A 25,079-nucleotide genomic window follows, 5' to 3' on the forward strand; every position below is an offset into this window, starting at 1 on the left:
GCAAGCAAAATAGGTCATTTAGAATCAAAAGTTACAAACTCGATGACGGAATATCGATTGATAATATTAAACTGTGAAATGTTCAAAGTTGGAGGCTCGTTTTCGTGAATTATAATTTCAATCTTTGGTGATAAGGGGGTAGGGGCAAATGGGCGAATGGCGATAAAGGGTACGGTCGAAAAAGTAATTTTGACAAGAAATATATTACACATGTGGCAGTTCTCTTTCGCTCTTTTGTCAAAGACCTGCGCAGATTCCCACTTGCAACGGAAAAATCAGGTCAATATCCAAGAAATCCTGCATTTTAATTGCGCAACATGCAATAATTATGGCCATTAGTCTACGGACCAAGCACCTCCACCCACCTCCCCACCAAATAGTAAGCATCTTCATGATAGAATAGAAAAACGGGCAATTTGCCATCATTGTCATAAGGATAATCTCATAATTCGACTTATCTTAACACGTAGATGACAGTTAGCACGTATGCATAGATAGCTCTTTTAGTCATTTTAATGTACATCACAGCAAAGTTCCATTTCAGTCGGATAAACATGTCGTCTGTGCGCCAGCAATCGATCTGCTTTGTTCCAGTTTTCTTTTTCATTTGTGCATTTGCTCCAGCCACCGAAGGTATGAGAGCTTTTTTCTTAAAGTTCCGCGATCGTATACCAGCTGAAGTTTATTTTATGGAGAGAAATTTGAACAGTGGACGGGAATTGGGGGAGGGGCGCACCGATTGAGGAAGTCATTGTTTAGTAGAGCTTCCACTATGATTTATCAAAGACGAAAACAAATACTTCTTTATTCCTTCACAGCAATCGGTTTCAAGGCTGGAAAAGACAACATAACTACCATCGCACCAGGACTGTTTGCGTGCAAGGTGATCTACTTCTCAAGTCCTTTCTACGGCGGACAGCAAGTAACGGTTCTCGCCTCAGTTGGCCATACTGTAAAGAGCCAAACGCCTCGAAACGGCGCTGCAGTCTGGGTTGAAGCTGTTACAGCAAGTGAATTCACTGCTTGTGTCCTTGAATTCGGAAATGGGTCCAACAGGACGGTGGAGGTAAACTGGTTATCCTTCCAGGCTTCACTGCGTGGATCTCAGATTGGTACTACATCTTTAAATTCTTGGACAACTGGAACTGAATGCAAGAGGATCGATTTTCAGCAGGTAAGCATTGCATTGTACATTTGTTTGGAGCTCGATCCCTCGCTCGATCATTTCCTCGCTCCCTGGCTCCATAACTCCCTTGTTCCCTCGCTCCCACGCCCCCTGGTTCTTTCGTTCCTTACCTCCATCGCTCCCATGCTCCTCAGTGGTTCTTTCGTTCCCTCGTTCCCTCGTTGCCTCGCTCCCACGCTCCATCATTTCCTTGCTCCCTCGATCCCTTCCTCCCTCCCTCATGCCCTGGCTCCCTCGCTCCCTCGCTCCCTCGCTCCCTCGCTCCCTCGCTCCCTCGCTCCCTCGCTCCCTCGCTCCCTCGCTCCCTCGCTCCCTCGCTCCCTCGCTCCCTCGCTCCCTCGCTCCCTCGCTCCCTCGCTCCCTCGCTCCCCCGTTCCCCCGTTTTCTCGTTGCCTCGTTGCCTCGTTGCCTCGTTGCCTCGTTGCCTCGTTGCCTCGTTGCCTCGTTGCCTCGTTGCCTCGTTGCCTCGTTGCCTCGTTGCCTCGTTGCCTCGTTGCCTCGTTGCCTCTTTGCTTCACGCAGCAAGCTACAAACTCTGAAATTATTATTCCCCGGAGTATTGTACTGAGGTCTATTGTTTTAGGGTGAGTTTTAGTATACCGAAATCGGTCTATTAATTACTGTAAATGCTCTCATCTAATCACGTTCTCTTCTACCTTTTCTTTTTCTCGTTTATCTTTAACAATTTTCATTTCTTTATTTTCCAGCGTTTCTCGACTCCTCCAAACATATTTGTAACTGCTGGTCACCAAATTCCCAAGAAATCCCAGGACGCCATGGCTATGTGGGTAGAGGAGTTGAGGGTAGACAATTTCAAAATTTGCTTCCGAGAAGCCAAGATTTTCGACGGACCTCATAAAAACATCAAAATAGTGAGTGAACTCGATATTAATTTTCTGCCACTGGATAATTCGTTATTCCTTCCAATCCACAAAATCACCTTTACACTCCCAAATTACAAATCCAAGTTAAAAGAAAAAAGCATGAGTAGTTGTCTTCAAATACATGTGTTTAAGTCCGTTAGGACGTTGTCAAAGTTAACAGAGGTCAACAAAGTCATTGCTATACATAATAATAATAATAAAAAAAACATTCAGCACGTTTATTTCCGATTTTCATGCTGTTTAAGATGTACTGATCTAATCTAGTTTCTTTTTTCTAGGTACTGTTGTTGCTGTTGTTTTTTCAAAAAGTTTTAGACACGTTAACATCATTAAAAACAAAAGCAAGAAAAGAATAAACAAACAAACAAGAAAGCAAATATTTATATGCAGTTATACTAAAATTCCCTGTGTTTATTAATCCTTGCGAACCCATGTTTGGAAATCATTTGGTTGGCCTTTTTCATTCGAACTTTAAACAAATTTCCACTTATTTATTTTGATTACCTATTCATTTCTTATTACTTGTTTTCAATTTTTGCTGCAGAATTGGATGGCATTCACGAATCTGAGAGTTGACAATTTTACCATAACCGACAGTCTTGTGTTTATCAATACAAACTCACCGTCTCCTCAAGATAACTACGCCTTCTGTCAAGTAAGGATTATCTACATAATGTTACGGATACTCTACAACAGTTTGCTTTCATGAAAAGTGGGCAGTTGCGACAATTCATTTTCATTTTCCTTTTTTCAAGTAAAAGTTTTTCTTATTTGGAAAACAGTTTAATCTATTATTGCAATTGCAAATGAGTCGATTTACATAGTTCTCAACAGCCCTGGTTTCCCTTGCGACTTTCCCCTCTTTCATTGATCAAGTAGTTTGTGGGAAGGTTTCTCTGACAGAATTTAAAGTCGACAGTGATAGAAAAATCATCACTTGTCAGGATCGAAAAATAATCACTGGTCAAACATTCACAAGTTGCCTTTTTATGCCTACTTCCTTTTTTGTATAACAACGACACTTATTATACTATTTTATTTAACATTGCAGACAATAAACTTCACAAAGCCATTTTATGCACCCCCCGTTGTGTTAGTGACGCCAAAGCACACCGACAACAATAACAATTCTAATCTGCCTGGGTCACGTTGTAATGTAGTTACCGCTTGGGTTGAGGTAAGGAGTAGGCTGCGAGAGAATTAGGTACAGCCGGCTAGGGTACTGGTGAGGACTTCACACCGTATATGTTTTGTTTGGTCTGTGGCAAAGGGTGTGTGTTTGTTCGGTTGTTGTTGTTGTTGTTTTTGTTCTTGTTCTTGTTCTTGTTCTTGTTCTTGTTTTTTGCTTTGTGTTTGCAGACCCTTAATCGACCTGCCGGCATTACAGGTCTTAGAATTAGCCAATCGGATACAGGCACAAGCCATATCATGCAATTCTGTAATATCTTCTTTGAAGTTTATTTTTTCTTTTAGATTTATTTTTCATTTATGTGGAATACCTGACGATTAGCTGGTGTGACATTCCATTATGTAATGTCACGCCTGAGTAGCTAAGCGTATTACAAAATAAACTTGTACTGTATCGTATTGTTGTATTGAACCTACTTTCCCGTTGTTCCAGAATCTTGGTATCATGGTGAAATAACAAACAAGAGAAAGAAGAAAATAACGCTTGTAATATTTTATTTCATTATTCAGCATACATCTACAACAGATGCGCAGGTGTGTGTGAAAAATTACAACAGCGACGCCAACAATAAAGATGTTATCACTGTCGATTACGTGATCACTGGAGGTAGGTAGAGAGGTTCCATCTGTATACAAAAAAAAAAAAGAGTATATTGCGCTTTAAAAATAAAACACCTTTATCAAGCGAACAAAATGGCGCTCAAACTACGTAATAAAAGTTTGAAATAAAGCATTTGATATACACTTACTATGCAGTGGTCTCAAGGCGTAAACGGTAAATTATCTTGAAAAGAACCTTTTAATACTATTTCTCTTGAAGTATAATTTAGTTGGACAGACAACTTGAAAAACCCAAAACCGTCAGCTTATTAGATTCGTTTTAAATTGTCTTTATTGTTAATTTATTACGTTGTTAATTTATCATGTTTTAATTTATTTGTTTCACAACTTTTTTTTTTTGCCAGACTTGGATCCTTGCATCGACGTGACATGTCATTATCACTGCCTGTGTAAATCGTTTGGACCAAATGATGCTCGCTGCGTTGCTGAGGACAGTTGTCCATCCTACCAAGAACCCGTCTGCTCATCAAATGGCACAACGTACGACAATGAGTGTTTGTTTCGACAGGAAATGTGTCTTATAAAATTAAACTTTTCCGTTCAACACCCTGGTAGTTGTGAAGGTTAGAAAAAAATATTTTAATTTGCTTTAAAATGAATATTCTGACGACGCTTATGATGAAAATGATAACGATAGTGATACTTTGGTTCATTTAGGGCGGAGTAAATTTAATCATTCCTTCTTACTTATGACTTATCTTTTTGTGTTTTTTTGTGTGTTTGTGTGTGTGTTTTTTTTTTCTTAAGGATTTCCTTTCCGGCGAGGTCGCCGTCACATGCCACATATTCCTTCACTGGGATATTCTCATTGTGAAGTTATCCGCCTTAAGCCTTATGTGTTCTATCCTGACAAACCACTGGAAGTTCAGATCACTGTCAATCATATTGACACCAGTGACAAGTCATATGTACATGATGCCGCTGTGTCGTGGATTGAAAATGTCAGTTATGATCGATTCACTGCATGTGTGATGGCGGCAGGCTACAATGAGCGGAAATCACACGCTAACGTGACAGTTGATTGGATGGCGTACCAAGGGGCTCCAGTGGGTGGTGTTGCCGGGGAAGTACGAATATCACAATGGTGGACTGGAACGACTTGTAAAGCTGTCAATTTTCCATCGGTTAGTGTTTTTTGTTTTAACTTAAATTGCACTAACTTCACTTTTGCCTAAGATGTCACTGGACCACTGAAGAATACTTTCATTAGCTTCTTCTAGGTTTCAGACAGTCTTTATTACTGGCTAGAAATCTTGGTTTCTCCTTTTTCTTGATATTAGGTTGCTGAACCACTTATTCTGTTGTCATCTTAAACTTTTTTAACCGAAAAAAAATGTCCTGATTCTTTTTTTGTTGTTGTTTATTTGCCTTTTTCATTCTTTTTGTTTGTTTTCCATTCAGGGGAAGTTTTCAGTGACACCCTCAGTATTTGTTACTGCTGCTCACCATCATGCCGGTCTAAAGCGGGACGCTGCCAGCGTGTGGATTGAAGACGTCACGCAATCTTCATTCAAAGTTTGTTTGAGAGAGCTACAGAACTACGCAGGATCGCACGAAGACGTTCATGCGGTAAGTTTCACTGCTTCCACCAAACAGGACCTTTATAGAACTAGGCACTTTAATATACTTTTATGCGATTAGAGAAAATTAGGGCTGGTTGAGTAGTAATCGGTGGTAGGGTTTACATTATCATACGCTTTGTCATCAAGATGCATATTATAGTTAAAAACAAATGAAACAGAACAAAAAAAAATGACTGCAATGCAGTTACTCACCCATTCTTTTTAGATTTTCTCACAAATGTTAACTTTCTGTTTTCTCTTTAATAGAAATGGTTGGCGTTTTCCTTTCTCCACAAGCCTCTTTTCACAGAGCATAGTTCAGTGTATTTTGCTAACGCCCAGCATCCTCCTGCAGATTACAACAATGCTTTCTGCAAGGTCAGTATCAAACTCCTTTTAACGAAATAAATAAATAAATAAATGAATAAGTAAGTAAATAAATAAATAAATAAATAAAATAGTTTGCTTTAAACTATATATCATTTAACCTGCATTGCCTTTTTTTACTGCACAACTAACATCAGAGGATTCTTATTGGATGCAGTGGCAAACGTAATGAGAGTATTTCATTTTTCTGTAGGATATTCGCTTTGTAAGGAAGTATAACAGCACCCCGAACGTGTTTATTTCCGCGAACCATTCATCTAGCGGTGGAAATCAACAACCAGTACACAATGGAATAACTGCTTGGGTGGAGGTAGGATGGAGGTTCTATATTTACCCTGCGCTGTTTATGGGAATAGTTGTGTAGCAAAAGTAGAGTGCAATTTAATAATAAAAAATCCTGGCAAATTTCCAATTATCCGGGCAATGCACGAAATGATCGAATCATGTTTTTGGTGCCCACTGGTCCTTCTTTGGAACAACGTAAAAAACAAATCTGACGTTGATGGGGAAATAGATCAATTTTAATCTCAATAGCTTACTTAGCTCGAGGCCAAACGACAAAACATACACGTACCCTATCTCAGACCAAAACGCTCAAAAGCTAAATGGTTTAGACAATACTCTTAAGGGCTGCATACAACTTTATTGAATAGCTTATGCATCCAAGGAAAAGGATCTCGGGGGGGGGGGGGGGAGGGAAATCTGCACTCTGTGTTGCACCCTTCAAACTTAAGGCACTTGTCTGACATGTCAAAGCTTTATTTGAGCGAGTAATGAGATTTTTTAATTTTTGTCATGGTTGATTAAATTATGCTAGAAAAATGCTGGTGACCACTGTGAAGTAATGCCCAGTTTAACTTCAGTCTTGGACACCACTGATGTTGTTTTATTTTTTCTTGTAGTATATCAATGTGACTAGTGTTCGAGTTTGTTTAAAGGAATTGTACGGGACAAAGTATGATCCACTCTCTATCTCATACACTGTCCTGTCAGGTAGGGACAAAAAAGGCCTTGTTGGTTTCGTTTTTTTTGTTTATCAGCGTTGCATAAGTTTTCGTTTCACGTTGTTTTTAACGTCAAGGGCTTTACATGAAAAATAACCTGAAACCTTTTTTTGGAAAAATAGCGGTGGTGGGGGGGGGGGGAGAGAGTAGGGTTGGGGGGAGAGGGTGGAGGAATTTGTAAAACTTAAGGCCAAACCATGTAATATATGTGCAAAAGGTTGTCTCTGAAAACACAACTGCAGGGCAAATCAAATCAATTTTGGGTTCTCTTAATTTTAGTGTATTTTTTTGTATCTACAGACATTTGCCAGCAAGGGTGGACTTACTTTGGTGGTTATTGCTACTTCACAAGTCCTGCATGCGCTTCATGGCTGATCGCTGAGTCAAACTGTTCTGCGATGAACTCTGATCTGGTGACTGTACACAACCAGGAGGAGAATGTGTTTGTTCAGCACCGTCATGACGGCGATAAGTCCTGGATAGGACTGAATGACCGCAGTGTTGAAGGCTCTTTTGTGTGGACAAACAAAGAAATTAGCAGTTTTAGGTTCTGGGCTCCAAAGCAGCCAAACGACTGGAACAATGAGGATTGTGTGCACACTCTTGGCATGAGGCATGGATACACTTGGAATGACGTGCCATGCAATAAATGCTTCAACTTTACTTGCTTTACAGGTGATAAATCATTTGTTAACGTTTCATAGATCGATCATGATTTATTACCTGATTGCCCATTGGACTAAATGACGACTAAGGTACGCTTATGGAGTAAGTTTTGTGGAGAAAACGTACCGTTAGCAGCGCATTTTAGGTAGAGAGTAACAGCCGCAGAGAACAACTTCGGAAAAAAAATGCGTCTTTAAAACAGGCAATCTTACTGATTTAGGCTAAATGCAGGTAGGATGTTCAATGTTGTATTTTGTTTTTGCAGACCTGGATGAGTGTAATACTCATACTCATAACTGCGACGTCAATGCGGAATGTGTCAATACTGTGGGCTCATATTCCTGTACGTGTAAGGTTGGATACACTGGAGACGGACAAAATTGCAATGGTAAGATTCAAATAAACAAACTAAATTAAACGCACTTAGAAATAAATAAAAAAGAGGAAAATTGAATTTTTTAGGTTTGGGGTGAGGGGGGTGGGGGGGGGGGGGTGCCGCTGGATAAAGCAAAAACATTTCTACACCTTCAAACTACTATATACAGTATTTAGGACATAATATGCAGATTTTAATGAGATAGCCCTTAAAAGCAGCATTGGTCAGCCACCAGTGTAAAGTATAGTGTACCACTAAGGAATTGCGTAACTGACTGGTGAGGTAACCAAATTTTAAAAGCGGATACGAAGAAGAAGGCCTCATCTCAGGGGAGGGGGTGCGCATCCCCTGCACCCTCCCCCTAGATCCGCGTCCGTCCCTGTAAAAATGCCCAATCATTGGTAAAGATGTCTCGTCTTCTTTTTATATAACATGTTACCATGATAGCAAAAGAATAACACCCTTTATTTCAACTTTAAGTGCTCATAACACCAAAATAAAGTTGATGACCCGAATTTATTTAACGTGGAATTGCAATAGGTACCTTTTGGATAGTTCGAAAATATTCCATGGGGATGGAGGGGGGGGGGGGGGGGGGACTTCAGAGCCATCATTAATTGTCCAAAATCGTGGCACGGCTATTTAACCGCCTTTACATGGTTAATTTTTCAAATCTTTACAAGTTGTTTGAAAGCGTGCTTATCACAATTGGATGATTAAAGGTGGGAACTAATGAGGAATTAAAGCCAAATTAGGGGTGCCCCAAACAGATTTGTATCCTATATTACAGTAATCCAGTATGCTACTTGAATGACCAAAACCTGTCCAGTGATGATTAGGCATTTGTGTGCCACCAATATTGTAAAACCAATTGATAGTGAATGGTATTATCGGCCCGTTAAATACGAAAGTGTAACTGCTTGAAGGTTCTGAAAGTGTTGTCAGATACTTTAAAATCGTGGTTTGGGAAGCTTGTTTAAAATTGTTTGGGCCGACGACTTTCTTGTTCGATATTTACTCCTCAACTTTGTTTTAGACGTAGACGAATGCTCTTCCAACTCTCATGGCTGTGACGTAAATGGTGTTTGTAGTAACGTTCAAGGATCTTACACTTGTGCATGTAGAGCTGGATATTCTGGAGATGGCGGAACTTACAACGCTATGTTGGTTTTTTTGTGCGTGTTGATGTAGTGTTGATGTTCTGTTGTGTTTCTCTTTCCTACTTAACAATCCCCTAAATTCAGCGATACAAAAACATAAACGTAAACTGAATAGATTTCGTTATGTATCTTAAAATAGACATAGACGAGTGCTCATCCAACTCTCATAGCTGCGACGTCAATGCTGTCTGTAATAACACTCATGGATCTTACACTTGCACATGTAAAGCTGGATACACTGGAGATGGCAAAAGCTGTACTGGTGAGTTCCTTAATAGAAACTGGATATTTCAGTGCGTTCTTGGGCTAAACTGACCCACTAACCTGGCAGCCATGACCTCAAGATGGGGCATTTTAGCTTATATCGACGTTACAAATTGACGTTTCGAGTAGCTAAATCTACAGTCGAAGTGCCAAGAGTTATTAGAAGGGTGCTCAGGGTTGTGACAGCTCCAATTACAGTGCCTCATGTTGAAAGATTTTTACAGGGAGGATTCCGACCTTGTGAAATAACACGATTGAGTGTCTGAATAAAGTTTAAATGCCGCTCAATCTAGCACTACCTTCCTGTTCTTTCTATAATAGCCTTTGATCTACTCATCTATGTTAAGAGTAATACCTCACTTGCGGAAAATTGGAAAAAAAAAGGAAAAAAAAAAAAACAAACAAGACAAAAACAAAGACAACAATTACTAATACGAGCTTAACAACGTTTTGATGTTTTCTTTTTTTTTTTTTCTTCTTTTTTTTTTTTTTTTTTTTTTTTTTTTTCGATGCTTATAGATATTGATGAGTGTGTCAGCGTTGTACACGACTGTCACAGTTCAGCTTCATGTACAAACACTGTTGGATCCTTCAGTTGTTCGTGTAACCGTCCTTATACTGGAGATGGAAAAACATGCAAGCTCGCGGCAGGTAAATATGTCACTTTCATACTGTGTTGCTGTACGATGCTTGATATATGCCATAACTCTGCGATAATAGTGAAGCGCAGTGTATTTTATTTATTTATTTATTTTAAATGATATTTTTCAAGTTTGATTTCCTAAATTTAGAAAGGAGAAATGCATTTTTAAAATATCAAAAAAGTTCTTAATTGACTAAGATTTACCCTAGAAAAGGGATGTTTATTTTTAGTTTGCAGATAAATCAAACAAACAATTAAAATCCAAAAAAAAAAAAAACCAACAACAACAACAACAACAAATCTAGTAGACTCTATCGAGCCATGAAAGCATACAAAGGTGACTATAAACCTCCTATATACCTGTTGGAGATGACACAACGGAGCATAAGGTTAAGTCTTTATACGAGCTAAGTGGTCCATCAGGTCGGAGCTTATCCCGGTTTCCGTAGCATGAAGCGACTAAGAGCATTTCTACTCCCCCCTGGATGGGATGCTAGTCCATCACAGGGTTACCCCCAGCATTAAATTTGCTGGTGGTACCCATTTATACACCTAGGTGGAGAGAGGCACTGTGAGAGAAAAGTGTCTTGCCCAAGTACACAACAAAATGTCCCCGGCCAGGGCTCGAATCCAGACCGCTCGATCCAGAGATGAGTGCACTAACCATGAGGCCACCGCGCCTCCCAGGAGAGCATAAAGCTGGTTCTAACTATTATAATAAACCGAATCTTGTTCTCCAAATTCAGAATTAGCACTTCCTTTTTTGTTGAATTTCTCTTCCTTGCAAAATAAAACGCTGAAGAGGAACACAACATTTGAACCCCACTTAGGAGTTTTGTGAAACAGAGGCAATGAATGGCATTTTATATATCATCAATATTTTCTAAACAAACCTTTTTTATATTATTATTGTCATTGTTGTTGTTCTCCGTCTTCTATGGCCAAAGACCAGATACCTTTGAATTCCATGGAAAGACAAAACAGTAAAAGGCTCTAGTTCAACTACAAATAAAAAGTAGAGTATTAATTGGAATTACCAAACGGAGTGGCTTTGGGGAGAATGAGCAATGGAAACTTGCAAAATGGAATGATCTCCTGTTTATTAGAATGATGCAATTCTGCATTTATGTCATTTCAACTAATAGTCAAATTCGAGTTTAGTTTGATGATAAATATTAAATTGAACTAAAACAAGTATAAATGCGACTGGATATCAGTATCAAAGATAAACAAAAACAGCAGGGCGCGGGGGTTGTCATCCTAAATGTTTGATTTATTAACTCACTTGATTTCCAGCTGGACTCTACTGACTCTCTGTTGTTCACTGTTCCACAGAATGTCAAAACTACAAAACCTTAAATAGGGCGGACAGAAAGACAAACTACTATACTACATACTTATGCGATAGTGGACTTCATGGCTGGTATCGTTTCCAAGGAGCTGCAGGAACTAGAATGCCCACTTCATGTCCACCTGAAAACAGGTGTAACGCTCATGCACCCGGCTGGTTAAATGGTGGTCATCCTACAGTGGCTGATGGCAATGTCACCAGGCAGGTCTGCTTTCACTACAGTTCAAACTGTTGCGTCTGGTCCAGAGACATTGAAGTGCGAAACTGCGGCTCTTTCTATGTGTATTACTTCAACGGTACACCGAACTGTTATCTCCGCTATTGTGGCACTGACTAAATCAAAAAATAGTCATTACATGTACGTAGTGAGTAAACCTCGCATTTAACCAAAAAGAAAGACGATTACAGGTTATTTCCAAACGTCGATATTTCTGTCCACCTAAGCACTAAAAAAAGGACTACCACTATTCTGTAGAGAACATTGGAGACTAAAACTTAGTAATATCGCTAGAAATTAAAAACGAAGTTGTTGTAAGATTTATAGCTTTACTGATAAAAATAGATTGAGTAATTTAAATAAAGAGGATATTCATTTACCTTGCCTTCTTGAACTGTCGGTTTGCCTTTTTTTTTGTTAGCGATGGTGGAAACAGACTACATCAGGTTAAGTAGTCGACTGCCTAGCAATGGGCCAGGGAGGCGCGGTGGCCACATGGTTAGTGCGCTCGTAAAGTAAACAACATATGGAATTCATTGAAGGTTGGCCAGCCTGTTTGTACCTGGTTACTTACAATACACTGCCAAGGATTCGAAATCGGGACAACCGTGAACAAGGGTCGCCAGATTTCAAACCCAGAAATCTAAAAAAACTGCACCTGTCAAATTGGCTTCGATCTTTTGCAACGGTTCATAGTAAAGATATTCATTGAACCCTTGAACCCACCCAGAAACTTAACACCGGATTAAAAAAACAAACGAACAAACAAACAAGCATTATCATTTAGAGTTCTTGGTCCAGTTTGCCGCCCTAGCTTTTCACATTCTTTCACTAAGATGCTGCTGATCTCAAAATTGGCAACGATATTAATCACGCCCATTCCTAGGTCACGTGGCAAATTTTGCATGAACCAATTGCAGATGGAAACAGAAAAAGAAAATACGTTTAAGAAGGTTGCCAATTTTTTTGCCTGTTGAATTGGAGTGCGTACCGCAAAGGCAAAGCTTTCCCAACCAACTGGCATTAAAATGGAAACCACAAAAGCAAAAGTAAGTTTAAAAAACCACTAATTATATTGGCATAGGTCTTTTAAATATCATTGATTAGCATGTTTGAGAAACGAGTAGTAGGATTGTGGTGGAGTGGTGAGACAATGTAATGAAAGAAGGCCTTTTTTATTTCTTTTGCCCCCGCGATAATGCCCCGTAAATGATATTGTTTTAATTGATCCTCCAAGTTCAGACGTAGAAAGAAATTAATAGCATTAAAGAAATATTGACTGATCTGGAAATTTTGTGAGCTATAAACAACAAAAGTACGTTCACACGCGGAACAACTTTACGCCTGGAGATGACGTCACACATCACGGTGATCAAGATTGAACTTCTTGTTCCAAATGATCTGTTTTCTGGCCAATCCTTGATAGACGGTCATGCTCACGTTAAGCCGAAAACGTAAAATATGCTCGTTATATTTACCGACCAGCAAGTCCAAATAGAGATATTCCCGAGGTCTTGATGTATACACACCACACTTATCGTTTGACTTTTCGGTGGTATGTCAGTGGATTAGGTAGAGATTTCTTTTTCTTTATCGCGTAGTAAACTGAAGAGGCTTTACTTATTCTCATAGAGTAAATGATTGATCCCAAGAACTTCATTATACAGACATGGAGCAATAATTTTTGGTTACGCCCAACAGCGCAGTACACAGTGTTTACATATCGGCTTTGTTTGGTAAAAGAAATTCGCGCGATGTCTTTACTTCTAAGACTGAGTAGTTTCTTCAGTTCATGTCTACGGCAAATATTGAGCTGATGCCGGGCTGTTGACTGAAAGAAGCAATGCAGAGTGGCATTATTTTCTCAGCGCCTGAAGTTATTTTCTTGTCTCTGTGCGTGGCGGGCAAGGAATGGTTAAATAAATGAATGAGTAAGTAAGCAGTTCTCCATACTTCAAGCTCGTTAGCTTTACAAGTTTCCTCCAGTTCAAGCGCAATTAAAGAAAAAAAATTCAACGCGTTGCATAAATGAAAGGATCTTTTTTTCGGGCATGTGTTTTAAGCTGAAAGTTTGTTCACAATTCGACACTTCTGAAATTTAGGTGGATAGTGGAAAGATTAGCAATTAAAAGTAAAACAGAGTGACTCACTAACGGCTGGTTTCAGTCTGTTCGATTCAACAGTTCGTTTGTGGGAAGAGGTAGTCAGTTGTGTGACCTAAATGTTTTCAATACACCGTAAACTTCCGTAAGTAACCACCCTCGTTACCTTTGGAATAAGCAGCCTTTGGGGGTCGTTACTTTCGGGGAGCAAAATCGTTATTATAAAGTTGATATTACTGAGCTCTTTTTACGAAATGAAAAACGGAAATTTGTAAAAGAAAAAAAAAAAGTTCTTTAAACGTGAAATTAAATGCTTCGTTCTATAGTTTAAGTCTATGTTACTGCAGCATGGGTAGCTATGGGTGGGATCTTCCTGCGTAGACAACGTTGCCAGTTGTCGGCAGGAAAGCTACTCAATTACCGTAAACCGTTTCTACAACATAAAACACCGCTATATTAGTCTGCTTTGACAATATCTCAGTGCGTTGGTCGAGTTTTCAATGCAAATTTGAAGAAAAGTTCCTTTTAAGACACTCCTGTTGAAAATGATACAGAGTTTTCAATTTTAATTTAAAGAAAAGTTCTTGTTAGTACGTTCATGTTACTTACATGAAAATTCCATGGGTTTTGTTTTAACAAGGCGCATCATGAGCTGACGAAGCACAAATTGACAATTTACAACGCTTCGTGGCATAAGCAGTACTTTCCCCTGTTGTAGAGTGCCTTCAGTCAAGTTGCCGAAGTAACTTTCACTTGACTATTGATTAGAAAAATAAATATACCACTGAGCCTTGGTGTCACAAGTTTCGGTGGGGAGAGGAGGACAGAGTCTTAAAGGGCCCTAGTCAGTCTGGTAGCTTTGTTTTTGTTTACATGCGAGAGTTTGGCTATTGTATTTTAATCGAAATTTGTCGAAACGAAGGAAACTGTGAAACAACTAGATATAATTACACCTATTTTTAGGAACAAAACTTACAACAAAGATAAAAGATTTGGCTTCACCATGCAATCTCAATAATTTCGATGGCATCAAAAATGGCGGAGGTTGACTAGGGTCGTTCAAGCGATTGGTAAGAATGATTAAATGTCGTTATGCAGAGGAACATTCTTCGCTCAAGCAACAAGCAACAACCCAGCGGATTTCATAAGCAGCAAAGTATGAATTATGGCGAATAAAGAGAAAGCCCACCCGGAAGTGGAATGTCTCATTCCTCACAGCAGGCAGGACAATGTTTATCAGTTCAACAACCGCAAAACGGAAACATTGAAAAGTTTTTGGATAATGGTATTAATGTATATACGTTCAACGGTCATTCCACGATGTGCTATATCAGATTTGAATACTGCTCCTGAATAAATGCCATTGGATCTGCTGAAAATAATGATAATGTGTTGCCACCGCAGTCACCGCCCCTTTTCAGATGTAAATATTTCGCTTTTTGATATGCACGCTATATTCTAAACCAAATGGAAGATGGTGTTTCCATGTTTTCTAAGAAAATACAGTACTTTGAGGTCTAGAGGAATTGCTGAACACACTCACGTTCGTGCATCCACCAGCAACTTTTCTAGACCTAAAGCATTAGTTCAAAAAAAAAAAAAAAGCATCGAACACCATCTTCTATGTGGGAAGTAAATATCCTTCTCCTAAGCCTATTTATAAGTTTTAGTTTAATTATTAATTTTTGAACCAGCGCTTTGTGCACAGTTTCAACATATCAAGAGGCCGTTTTAATGGCGTTCGGTACGCGATCTTTCCCCCACGCCCATGCATCAAACTAAATAATTGATTAGAAAAGATAAACGCACTTGCATTCTGGTCGACATATAACGTGTTGCCAATGGGCAGGGAGGCTCATTTCTGGTGAACATCCAAAGCACTCAGGGGGAATCTTAAACAAGACAATAAGGTTTGTACTTAAAATTCTATTTTAGCTATAGCTTCGACACCCTTCCAGTTGTTGCTCCCTTCGATGTAAGGAGTTAGATGAAGGAGAATAAATATCCTTCCCTTTAAGTCTTTTAATATTTTAATGGAACTTTCGTCCATATTTTTTTTTTTTCGGTATCAAACTTACTTTTCTATGTCGACGTGTTCTCGACGATCCTAACCCACTGCCATGCGCTAGACTAAATAATTGATTATCAACAAGGAAACAAATGTCCATTCTGTTTCACTCATAAAATGTCGCTGATAACAAGCGATGTTCATTTCTAAAGGCCATCTATTGCACAGTAAAGACGCTAGGTCTTGGATATTTTGTTTAGCCATAGTTTCGATACCAGTTCAAATGTAAAGTCTTAAGGAGCGAGTTGACTTCAACAGTATAAGTGCCTTCTGCACAAAAAAGAAAAAAAAAACAAAAGGAAGAAAAATGTAGCAGGAAAACTCAGACATGTCAGCATTTTCAATATGGAGATTTAAACAGAAGCAACTTCCATTCGTCCTTTTAATTTTTTGGAAGCATAACATAAAAAGTTTGACGGTAAACGAGCGTATACTGCTGTCCACGTATCGAGCGTGTTCTGACAAAATTTGAGATGAGTGCCACATTTACCTATTTACTTTACTTCACGCGGAAAAGCTAAAAGAGAAAACTAGGAAAATTAAGCCAGAGTTAAGGGAGAATTGGAATCTGTCTTTACACGATATATTTTGGCCAGTCCACCAAATTGTTGATGTCCGCCTCCATTTAGGTTCGAGAATTTTATTGCTTTCACGAATATTCTAAGAAAATATCCAAGGAAGTATACACAAGTGAATATTTCGGGTTTTTGTCCGGAAGTCTTGAAACTCAAAATAGCCTTCCCATATAACCTAATCGATCCTTAGCTAACAGTTAACTGGAAACTGCTTTTGAATCGAATCAACGTTGACACGGACCGTGCAAACCACAGAAAAAGGTTTAATTGTTTTAAAACACCGAAACTTAAAATTCGTCCTTGGGGTATCACCTAATCGGATCCTTGACGGAAAGCTAAATGAGAGCTGTTTTTATATCGAGTCAACATCAACACTGACATGCAAACCACAAAAAGTTAAAAAGGGGGCCTTTCAGCAATATCGTAAGTTCTTTTACATGAGAGTTTATTGACAACAAAATTAACGGATAAACAGTGAATGAATCCTTAAGAGTGCATTATACAAAAAATATGCAGAGCAAAATATACAGATATAAACAGAGTGCTTAGTCTGATGATCACTTTGTGCGCGAGACTACATTTACATTTTGACTTTATAGCTTTAAAAGCAAAATACATATTTTATGAGCATATCACATACCCTATACCTACTTTATTACCGTTACTTGTTCTAAGCTTTATGCACCTGAAAGCTAGTCTCAGTTAAATTTACATTCTGTGTTTATATCTTTAAAAGCAAAATACACATTTTGACTATATCACATACCTTACACCTACCTTATTTCCGTTAGTACTTGTTCTAAGCTTTATGCACCTGAAAGCTAGTCTCAGTTAAATTTACATTCTGTGTTTATATCTTTAAAAGCAAAATACACATTTTGACTATATCACATACCTTACACCTATCTTATTTCCGTTAGTACTTGTTCTAAGCTTTATGCACCTGAAAACTAGTCTCAGTTAAATTTACATTCTGTGTTTATATCTTTAAAAGCAAAATACACATTTTATGAGCATATCACATACCCTACACCTATCTTATTTCCGTTAGTACTTGTTCTAAACTTTATGCACCTGAAAACTCGAGTTAAATTTACCTTCTGTCTTCATATCTTTAAAACCAAAATACGTATTTTATGACCATATCACATACCCTACATCTACTTTATTTCCGTTACTTGTTCTAAGCTTGATGCAGCTGAAAGAAAAGGTTACAAGAGGATCTTCTACTTCAGTAGAAAAAAAAAACTAATAATCATCTGTTTGAAAATTTACTGTAATTTTTTTTCGATTTCGCTAACGAAATTTGAAATTGAATTTGAAACGAATACTCCTGGAGTATATAATTATCAGTTATCTTTGCAGGTACTTATGTAAAGATTCTTATCGCACCTGACAGGCAATTGCCAAATAGATTTTACTTGTGTAAATGTAAATTCTGCTAGAGCGTTTGATAAAGTCCTATAGCAAACTTTTTCTAACATTTTCATAATCAAACTCAACCGGTCACCAGAGCGAAATCGTGATCTTAAATGTTCTCTGATAAGTTATAGAAAAGTTAACCACCATAATTATCAAAAACATTTTAAATTAAATTAAGAGTAGAGTTTTTTCAACCCGCTCAAGATGACCGAATATGACTCGGAAGTAATTCTTCTATAGTTTTTTCTGAGCTCACCTAGAATATTAATTAATCTACTTTTACTCTAGGAATTGAAAAGATAAACGAACAGGAAAAGAGTCCTACTGGAATCTTATTCAAGTCGAGATATAAGGGTGCATTTCTTTAAGGAAATCCAAGATTGGATTCTTAGATCCGAAAACGGATTTTGAGTTTCTTTTCTAAACAGAACAATCCGAGATCTCTCGGATCATGGTGTGTCAATGGAACCGAAGAATCCACTCTGAGCAAGGATTCTTCGGTTCCTTTGATGTACCCTTAACTGATCTTGGATTGATCTGTTTAGTAAAGAAACGCAAAATCCTTTTTCGGATTTAAGAATCCAATCTTGGATTTTCTTAAAGAAACGCACCCTAAGAGTTGGTGTTCAAAGCGTATACCTGTAGCAACATATTTCCTTTATTTTGCCTTCCATTTTATAGAGCAAGGCTCCGTATCTCAAGGATATATTGTTATTTCTATAAAGAAATTTCCATTACCACAGGGCTTTTTTACTCTCTATTTAAAAAAATCCTGTTTCCCGTCGCGTTTCCTAACGTAGAGCAGTTCGAAGACTGTACGTTTTCAGCATCTTATTTTTCTTAAATTCACAATGCAAGGTGTAAGGGCTGTATTTTGCAATATATTCATGTTGGTCTAACAGATCTACGTGATGAATTCTGTAAATTTCATATATTTAAAATGCCATTTATTAACTCCTGGTCAGCTATGTAGTACTTACGGTGTACGTTATATTCCCATGGGTGTATTTGAGCTATTTTTCAACCATTTTATCCACAGGACTACAGTGTATTACTTAGCCATAACAGAGCGAGAGTCAGCAAAAATGATGACTTTACAGAATGTCAAAATATTAGCAGTATTTCTCCTTTGTCAGTCGGCGTTCGTTGAATCAGCTGTTGAGGAATGTAGCGGTGATGCTGAATATTCCATCTCGGGAATGATGCTACGGCGACACATCTACAAGACGATCACAGGAGCACCGCTCGGTAATGTTTGCCTACGGGAATGTTATCGTGACGCTAGATGCCAAAGTTTTAATTACGTCATTTCCAAGGAAACGTGTGAATTGAACAACCGCACCAAGGAAGCGAGACCTGAAGATTTCGTTTCCGACTCTGAGAGATATTACTTCAAGCGAGACATGAATAGAGGTAAATTAACGCGATAGACACATTAAATTCATCGATCACTTTCATTTTATTTGAAAGCTTTTTTTGGCTGAATATGGGAATTTCATCGTTTTCTTATGGAAAAGATGTGGCCAGAATTTCAAACCGAATTGATATTGCTTTTGGAGAGCTTGTCTAACTCGGAAACCGAGGAAATTATTGGAATTCTCATGAAATATTCATAAAAAAAGTCTGTTGTCGTCAGCAGTGCATTGATTTTTCATAAAAAAAATGACCAGGAAGATGATTTTTTCTTGAAATCAACGTTTTTGTTTTTTTACAGTTCGGCTTGGTTCTATCCCAGATCTGCCCGCAGAATCTTGCAAAGAAATCAAGGCAAGTGAAGGAGAATGGGCTGATAGCGGAAACTACTGGCTTCATTTCCTTGAGATTGAGAAAATTTTACTTTCCTACTGTGACATGAAGACAGAGGGTAAGAAACACTAACAAAAATGATATAATAACCCAAAACAGATTTGATTTGACAAGACAAGACAGAAAAGGACAGGACTGTAAACTGAAGGACAGAATAGGACACACAGGAGAGGACACTCAGGGTAGCGCAGGACAGGAAAGGAGGGAAAAGGAAAGGAGAGAACAACACAGGGCTTACGGAGAAGACAAGGATAAGACACTCTGGACAAGATAACGCAGGATAGAACACTCAGAGTGGGCCAGGACGGGACAGGACAGGACTAAGACAGGACATACCAGACGAGGTCACTACAGGACAGGAAAGACAGGACAGGGTAGGGCAGGAAAGGGCAAGACAGGACAGGGCAGGGCAGGACAGGACGGGACAGCACAGCACAGCACAGGACAGGACAGGACAGGACAGGACAGGACAGGACAGGACAGGACAGGACAGGACAGGACAGGACAGGACAGGACTGGACAGGACAGGACAGGACAGGACAGGACAGGACAGGACAGGACAGGACAGGACAGGACAGGACAGGAAAGACAGGACAGGGTAGGGCAGGAAAGGGGAAGGACAGGGCAGGGCAGGGCAGGCCAGGACAGGACGGGACTAGGACAGGACATACCAGGCGAGGCCACTACAGGACAGAAAAGGACAGGAAAGACAGGACAGGGTAGGGCAGAAACGGGCAAGACAGGACAGGGTAGGGCAGGACAGGTTAGGACAGGACAGAACAGGACAGGACAGCACAGGACAGCACAGGACGGGACGGGACGGGACGGGAAGGGACAGGACAGGACAGGACAGGGCAGGGCAGGACAGGACAGGGCAGCGCAGGACGGGACAGGGCAGGACAGGACAGGACAGGACAGGACAGGACAGGACAGGACAGGACAGGGCAGGACAGGACAGGACAGGACAGGACAGGACAGGAAAGACAGGACAGGGTAGGGCAGGAAAGGGCAAGACAGGACGGGGCAGGCCAGGACAGGACGGGACAAGACAGGACAGGACAGGACAGGACAGGACAGGACAGGACAGGACAGGACAGGGCAGGGCAGGGTAGGACAGGGCAGGACAGGGCAAGACAGGACAGGGCATAACAGAACAGGGCAGGGCAGGGCAGGGCAGGGCAGGACAGGACAGTTTACATTTCATAGGGCACTCCAGTCAGGTCAGGACACTCTGAACATGACAGGATGAGACAGAGCACTCCAGATGAGACAGGACAGCATGGGGCATTTAGGACAAGACAGAAGAGGACAGGACAGAGCACTTTGGACATAATAGAACAGGACGGAACAGGACAGGACGAGACCAATCACACGAAATCAAGCAAAGAGAGACAAGACCAAGCAAAGCAAAACAGACCAGAAAAATCCAACAGCTTTTTAGTAGTATACAATGGTTGTTTATTCTTGTTGTTGCTGTTCTTTTTAGACGTTGATGAATGTAGCCTATCGGAATCCTTCTGCGACGTAAATGCCGACTGTCAGAATACACGGGGCTCCTACCGCTGTCTGTGTAAACCTGGATTCACTAAAGACGGAAAAACGTGCAGTGGTATGATGATATATACGTTCAGTAACATTTTTAATGATACTTGTATCAAAAATAAAACTATCATCGGCTTTGCTACACAAATGCAGTGGTAGCAATCTGATTGGCTGAGCTATCGCGCATTATCAGCTATTAGTATCACCCAACTAGTGGACTAATGCAAATCCTGCATTTTGATTGGTTACGCTACTAGGGGACTATTAGTAATAGTCATCGAGTAGCGAAATTGGCGCCATCGAGCGTGACGCTTTTTTTCGTTTTATTCCCAAATAAATATTTCGTCAACTTGCATTTGCTAACTTTATTATTACCTTTTCTGTCCGAATAGTTGGGTGATACTAAAACAATTAGACCCTTCGCCCTTAAGGGCCACGGGTCAATAGCCCATGAGGCGAAGCCGAATGGGCTATTGACCCGTAGCCCTTGCGAGCTACGGGTCTAATTGTTAATTATTATGTAGTGGCTGGAGGGCGTCCTCACTATTGTGACGTTCTCGTTCAGGGCAGGACAGGCCAGGACAGGGCAGGGTAGGACAGTTTACGTTTGATAGGGCACTCGGGTCAGGTCAGGACACTCTGAACATGACAGGACGGAACAGAGCACTCCAGATGAGAGAGAGCAGTATGGGGCATTTAGGACAAGATATAAGAGGACAGGACAGAACACTTTGGGCAGAATAGAACAGCTTTTTAGTAGTATAAAGTGGTTATTTTTTCTTGTTGTTGCTGTTTTTTAGACGTTGATGAATGTAGCTTATCGGAATCCTTCTTTTACGTAAATGCCGACTGTCAGAATACACGGGATCTTGGTTTCAAAATAAGATTATACACAATATTCTCGCAACTAAAACTTCTCTTTTCAGAGCCAAAATGTCCAAATGCTTGGCAATGCAGGGCAGGGCAGGGCAGGGCAGAGCAGGACAATTTACATTTGATAGGGCACTCAAGTCAGGTCAGATGAGACGGGACAGCATGGGGCATTAAGGACAAGATAGAAGAGGACAGGACAGAGCACTTTGGACATAATAGAACAGGACGGAACAGGACAAGATGCGACCAATCACACGAAATCAAGCAAAAAGAGACAAGACCAAGCAAAGCAAAAGAGACCAAAAAACAAACAAACAGCTTTTTAGTAGTATACAGTGGTTGTTTATTCTTGTTGTTTCTGTTTTTTTAGACGTTGATGAATGTAGCCTATCGAAATCCTCCTGCGACGTAAATGCCGAATGTCAGAATACACGGGGCTCCTACCGCTGTTTGTGTAAACCTGGATTCACTGGAGACGGAAAAACTTGCAGTGGTATGATGCTATATACGCTCAGTAACATTTTTATGATGCTTGTCTCAAAACTAAAACAATGCTTTTGTTACACAAATGCAGTGGTAGCAATGTGATTGGCTGAGCTATCGTGCACTATTTAAACAATAGAGTGTTTCTGTCGAGGGACTATCGGCTGATAGCTGCCCCGCGGAAATTGAACGTTCTCAAAACAAATATTTGCCCGAGAAGCGAAGCTTCGAGGGCAAATATGCTAGTTTAAAGAACATCAAATTTCCAAGGGGCAACTATCAGACCGATAGTTCCGAGACATAAGCACTCTATTGTCTTTATTGCTCACCACTAAATTTTCTTCCGCGCGCCAGTTCAATAATCATATCGAATGACTTTTTTTACTCACATTTTTGTAATGCTTGCAGATATTGATGAGTGCTTCAGCGGTGTGAACAACTGTCACAGTCTAGCTTCATGTACAAACACTGTTGGATCCTTCAATTGTTCGTGTAACCATCCTTACACTGGAGATGGAAAAACGTGCAGGCTCGCGGCAGGTAAATATGTCACTTGTATCCTGTTTTGCTGTACAATGTTTGATATGCCATAAGTCTTTGAAAAGGAAGGTTTGTTAGAATTGGATGATAGCACATGAATAAAGCAAAAAAAGAATATTCTGATGAAAAGACTAAAATTTTTACGTTCTGAAAGCAAAGTTTATTAAAGTTGGCAGATAACAAAAGGAAATCAACTCAAATAGTAGTTTATGTCCATCCATGAGACATAGACAGGTGACCTTAACTTCATCTCTATTAAAGATGACACAACAGAGCATAAATTTCGTTTGACACACTGAATCTTGTTCTCCAAAGTCATAACTGACAACCCCTTATCTAGTATTTATTGCAAGTCTTGTTAATTTTCTCTTCCTCGCAAAATAAAATTCTGCAGCAGAAAACAACATTTGATCTTCACTTAAGAATTTGTTTTTCAGTCCCAGGATATATTCTTTTGTGGATTCACGTCATTCATTTAATTCACATTTGTTTGTTTGGTTTTCAATCTTATATTTTGGAAGGGGAACAATCGCTCAGATCTAACACTTACTCAGCAGAAATGTGGTGCTTTCGTTAGGAGAGCGACTTAGAGTTGTTTACCATTTCCGAAAAAATAAAATAATACGAAATTTAGGTCTGAAGAGAATAGGATACTCTTTTTCAACTTGCCCGGCTAGGAGAAGTTTCGCCAAGAAAGGAACGTCTTAAAAGGTAGTCCAGAATTTTCAACCTAATTGGAAAATGAGCATCAGATTTGCTTGTGTCTACCAGTGTCAGATCTGTCGCTGGTCTCAACAGTTCTAGGCGTTCAGTGTAGCTTGCTGTATATGAACGAGCCAAATTGCATTCGGGTTTAACTTGAAGATTGTTCAGCCTCTTCTTTGGTGTTGTTTGAGTAGGAACGGACACAAAAAAAGGCAATAATACCAATAAAAAAAAGTACTCAATCAGTTAGCCACGCGTTACGCTTCGGAGTTGAAATCGCATACCCTTAACGCGTAACCAGGAATGCGACAAATACAGATACGTCATATCGCTTTCTGTTACACGCGAATGTTGCAAACGCCATCGTTGTGCTCAGATGCGAGAAGTAGGGCACATGCAACATGGCTCATAACACATTACACTGCGCGCAATTGAAGCGTGTGCTTTATTGTGCTTTCACGAGCTCAAGAGGACCATGCCAGCTAGGCGCGTTTCACCCTATTGGACATTTTATAAATGCTGATTGATAAATACCTTCTGCAGTGCATTGGTAATCTTCACTTTAAAGGGCTGCCTGGTTAATTGAAAAGAAATATCGGACTCATGTTTAGAATATTAAGTGTCAGCGATTTCTACGATTTAAACAAAGTTGAATATTCGAAAGGTGTCTCCTCGTTGTATATTTCAATCACTCATTGGCATTATCACGTGACCAATTCATCGTCTTGCTTTTAAATCCGTAGCTTTACCTTTTGTCACACCTTGTTACACTTCTTCTTCTTCCTCTTCGGCCCCGGACCCCCCTTATTTTCGGTAAAAAAAAAAAAAAACAGAAGGAAGAAAAACCGGCAGGGCAAGCGAAACGCCCTCCCCCCCCCCTCCCCCCCCCTTCTCACCCCCGTAGCTAAAGGTCTGGATCCGCCACTGGTCACTTCTTTATTAAAAGAGCTATCAAGATTTTAATTACATAAAATACCATGAAAAAGAAACAACATAAAACAAAACATTGAAAAATGACTTGAAACGAATAATAAGAAAATAATACAGTAGCATAAATAAAAATTAAAAAACTGAATAACAAGATAATGAAAAAAAAATGCTTTGTTGTTAGCATTGGTTGAGTTTACTTTTTCTAATTGTAAAATCTACGTCAGTTGTAGAAGAAATTTACAGGTTAACAATCGATGTCACTGTAGTAAAGGAGATCTGTTTATTTACTCATTTAATTCAATTACGTACCTGATGGCCGACAAATTGGATTACCAAACGGAGTAGCTTTGGGGAAAATTGGCAAGGGAAACTCTGATGCGATTCTAAATTTATGTCATTTCAGCTAATATCCAAATTCCAGTTTAGCCTTGCATAAATATTAACTTTAACCTAAAGAATTATTGATATGATCGGATATCGAATGTTTCTTTCCAACTTCAGTACCAAGGATAAAGAAACACAGT

The 25,079-nt window shown here is 39.6% G+C and overlaps 3 protein-coding genes across 5 annotated transcripts in view; all 3 read left to right on the forward strand.

Moving 5' to 3' along the window:
* Positions 1-11,664, forward strand: part of LOC145494095 (uromodulin-like) — a 262,517-nt gene extending 250,853 nt beyond the window's left edge. Inside the window, exons 4-5 of the mRNA XM_081473565.1 lie at positions 9,818-9,949; positions 11,277-11,664. Of these exons, the coding sequence (XP_081329691.1) occupies positions 9,818-9,949; positions 11,277-11,629 (485 nt within the window). The 3' untranslated portion in view covers positions 11,630-11,664. The remainder of the gene's footprint in view (positions 1-9,817; positions 9,950-11,276) is intronic.
* On the forward strand, positions 141-9,065 carry LOC145495605 (uncharacterized). Its single transcript, XM_081475235.1, has 15 exons — positions 141-633; positions 819-1,174; positions 1,894-2,058; positions 2,615-2,725; positions 3,122-3,247; positions 3,769-3,865; positions 4,224-4,442; positions 4,627-5,003; positions 5,281-5,448; positions 5,709-5,819; positions 6,022-6,138; positions 6,731-6,821; positions 7,133-7,507; positions 7,764-7,886; positions 8,911-9,065. The coding sequence occupies exons 1-15, from the start codon at positions 516-518 to the stop codon at positions 9,063-9,065; spliced, it is 2,709 nt and encodes a 902-aa protein (XP_081331361.1). The 5' UTR covers positions 141-515.
* A 3,676-nt stretch (positions 11,665-15,340) lies between the features above and the next one.
* Positions 15,341-25,079, forward strand: part of LOC145496017 (uncharacterized) — an 11,568-nt gene continuing 1,829 nt past the window's right edge. Inside the window, exons 1-6 of one of the 3 annotated variants that reach the window (XM_081475625.1) lie at positions 15,341-15,521; positions 18,716-19,089; positions 19,391-19,540; positions 20,969-21,091; positions 22,268-22,390; positions 22,789-22,920. In XM_081475625.1, the coding sequence (XP_081331751.1) occupies positions 18,762-19,089; positions 19,391-19,540; positions 20,969-21,091; positions 22,268-22,390; positions 22,789-22,920 (856 nt within the window). In that variant the 5' untranslated portion in view covers positions 15,341-15,521; positions 18,716-18,761. Of the gene's footprint in view, positions 15,522-18,463; positions 19,090-19,390; positions 19,541-20,968; positions 21,092-21,824; positions 22,132-22,267; positions 22,391-22,788; positions 22,921-25,079 lie in introns of those variants that run through there. The other 2 variants (XM_081475623.1, XM_081475626.1) reach the window with 2 other exon arrangements.

The sequence above is a fragment of the Orbicella franksi genome, chromosome 8, assembly GCF_964199315.1.
Source record: "Orbicella franksi chromosome 8, jaOrbFran1.1, whole genome shotgun sequence".
In the NCBI taxonomy this organism is placed as follows: Eukaryota; Metazoa; Cnidaria; class Anthozoa; order Scleractinia; family Merulinidae; genus Orbicella; species Orbicella franksi.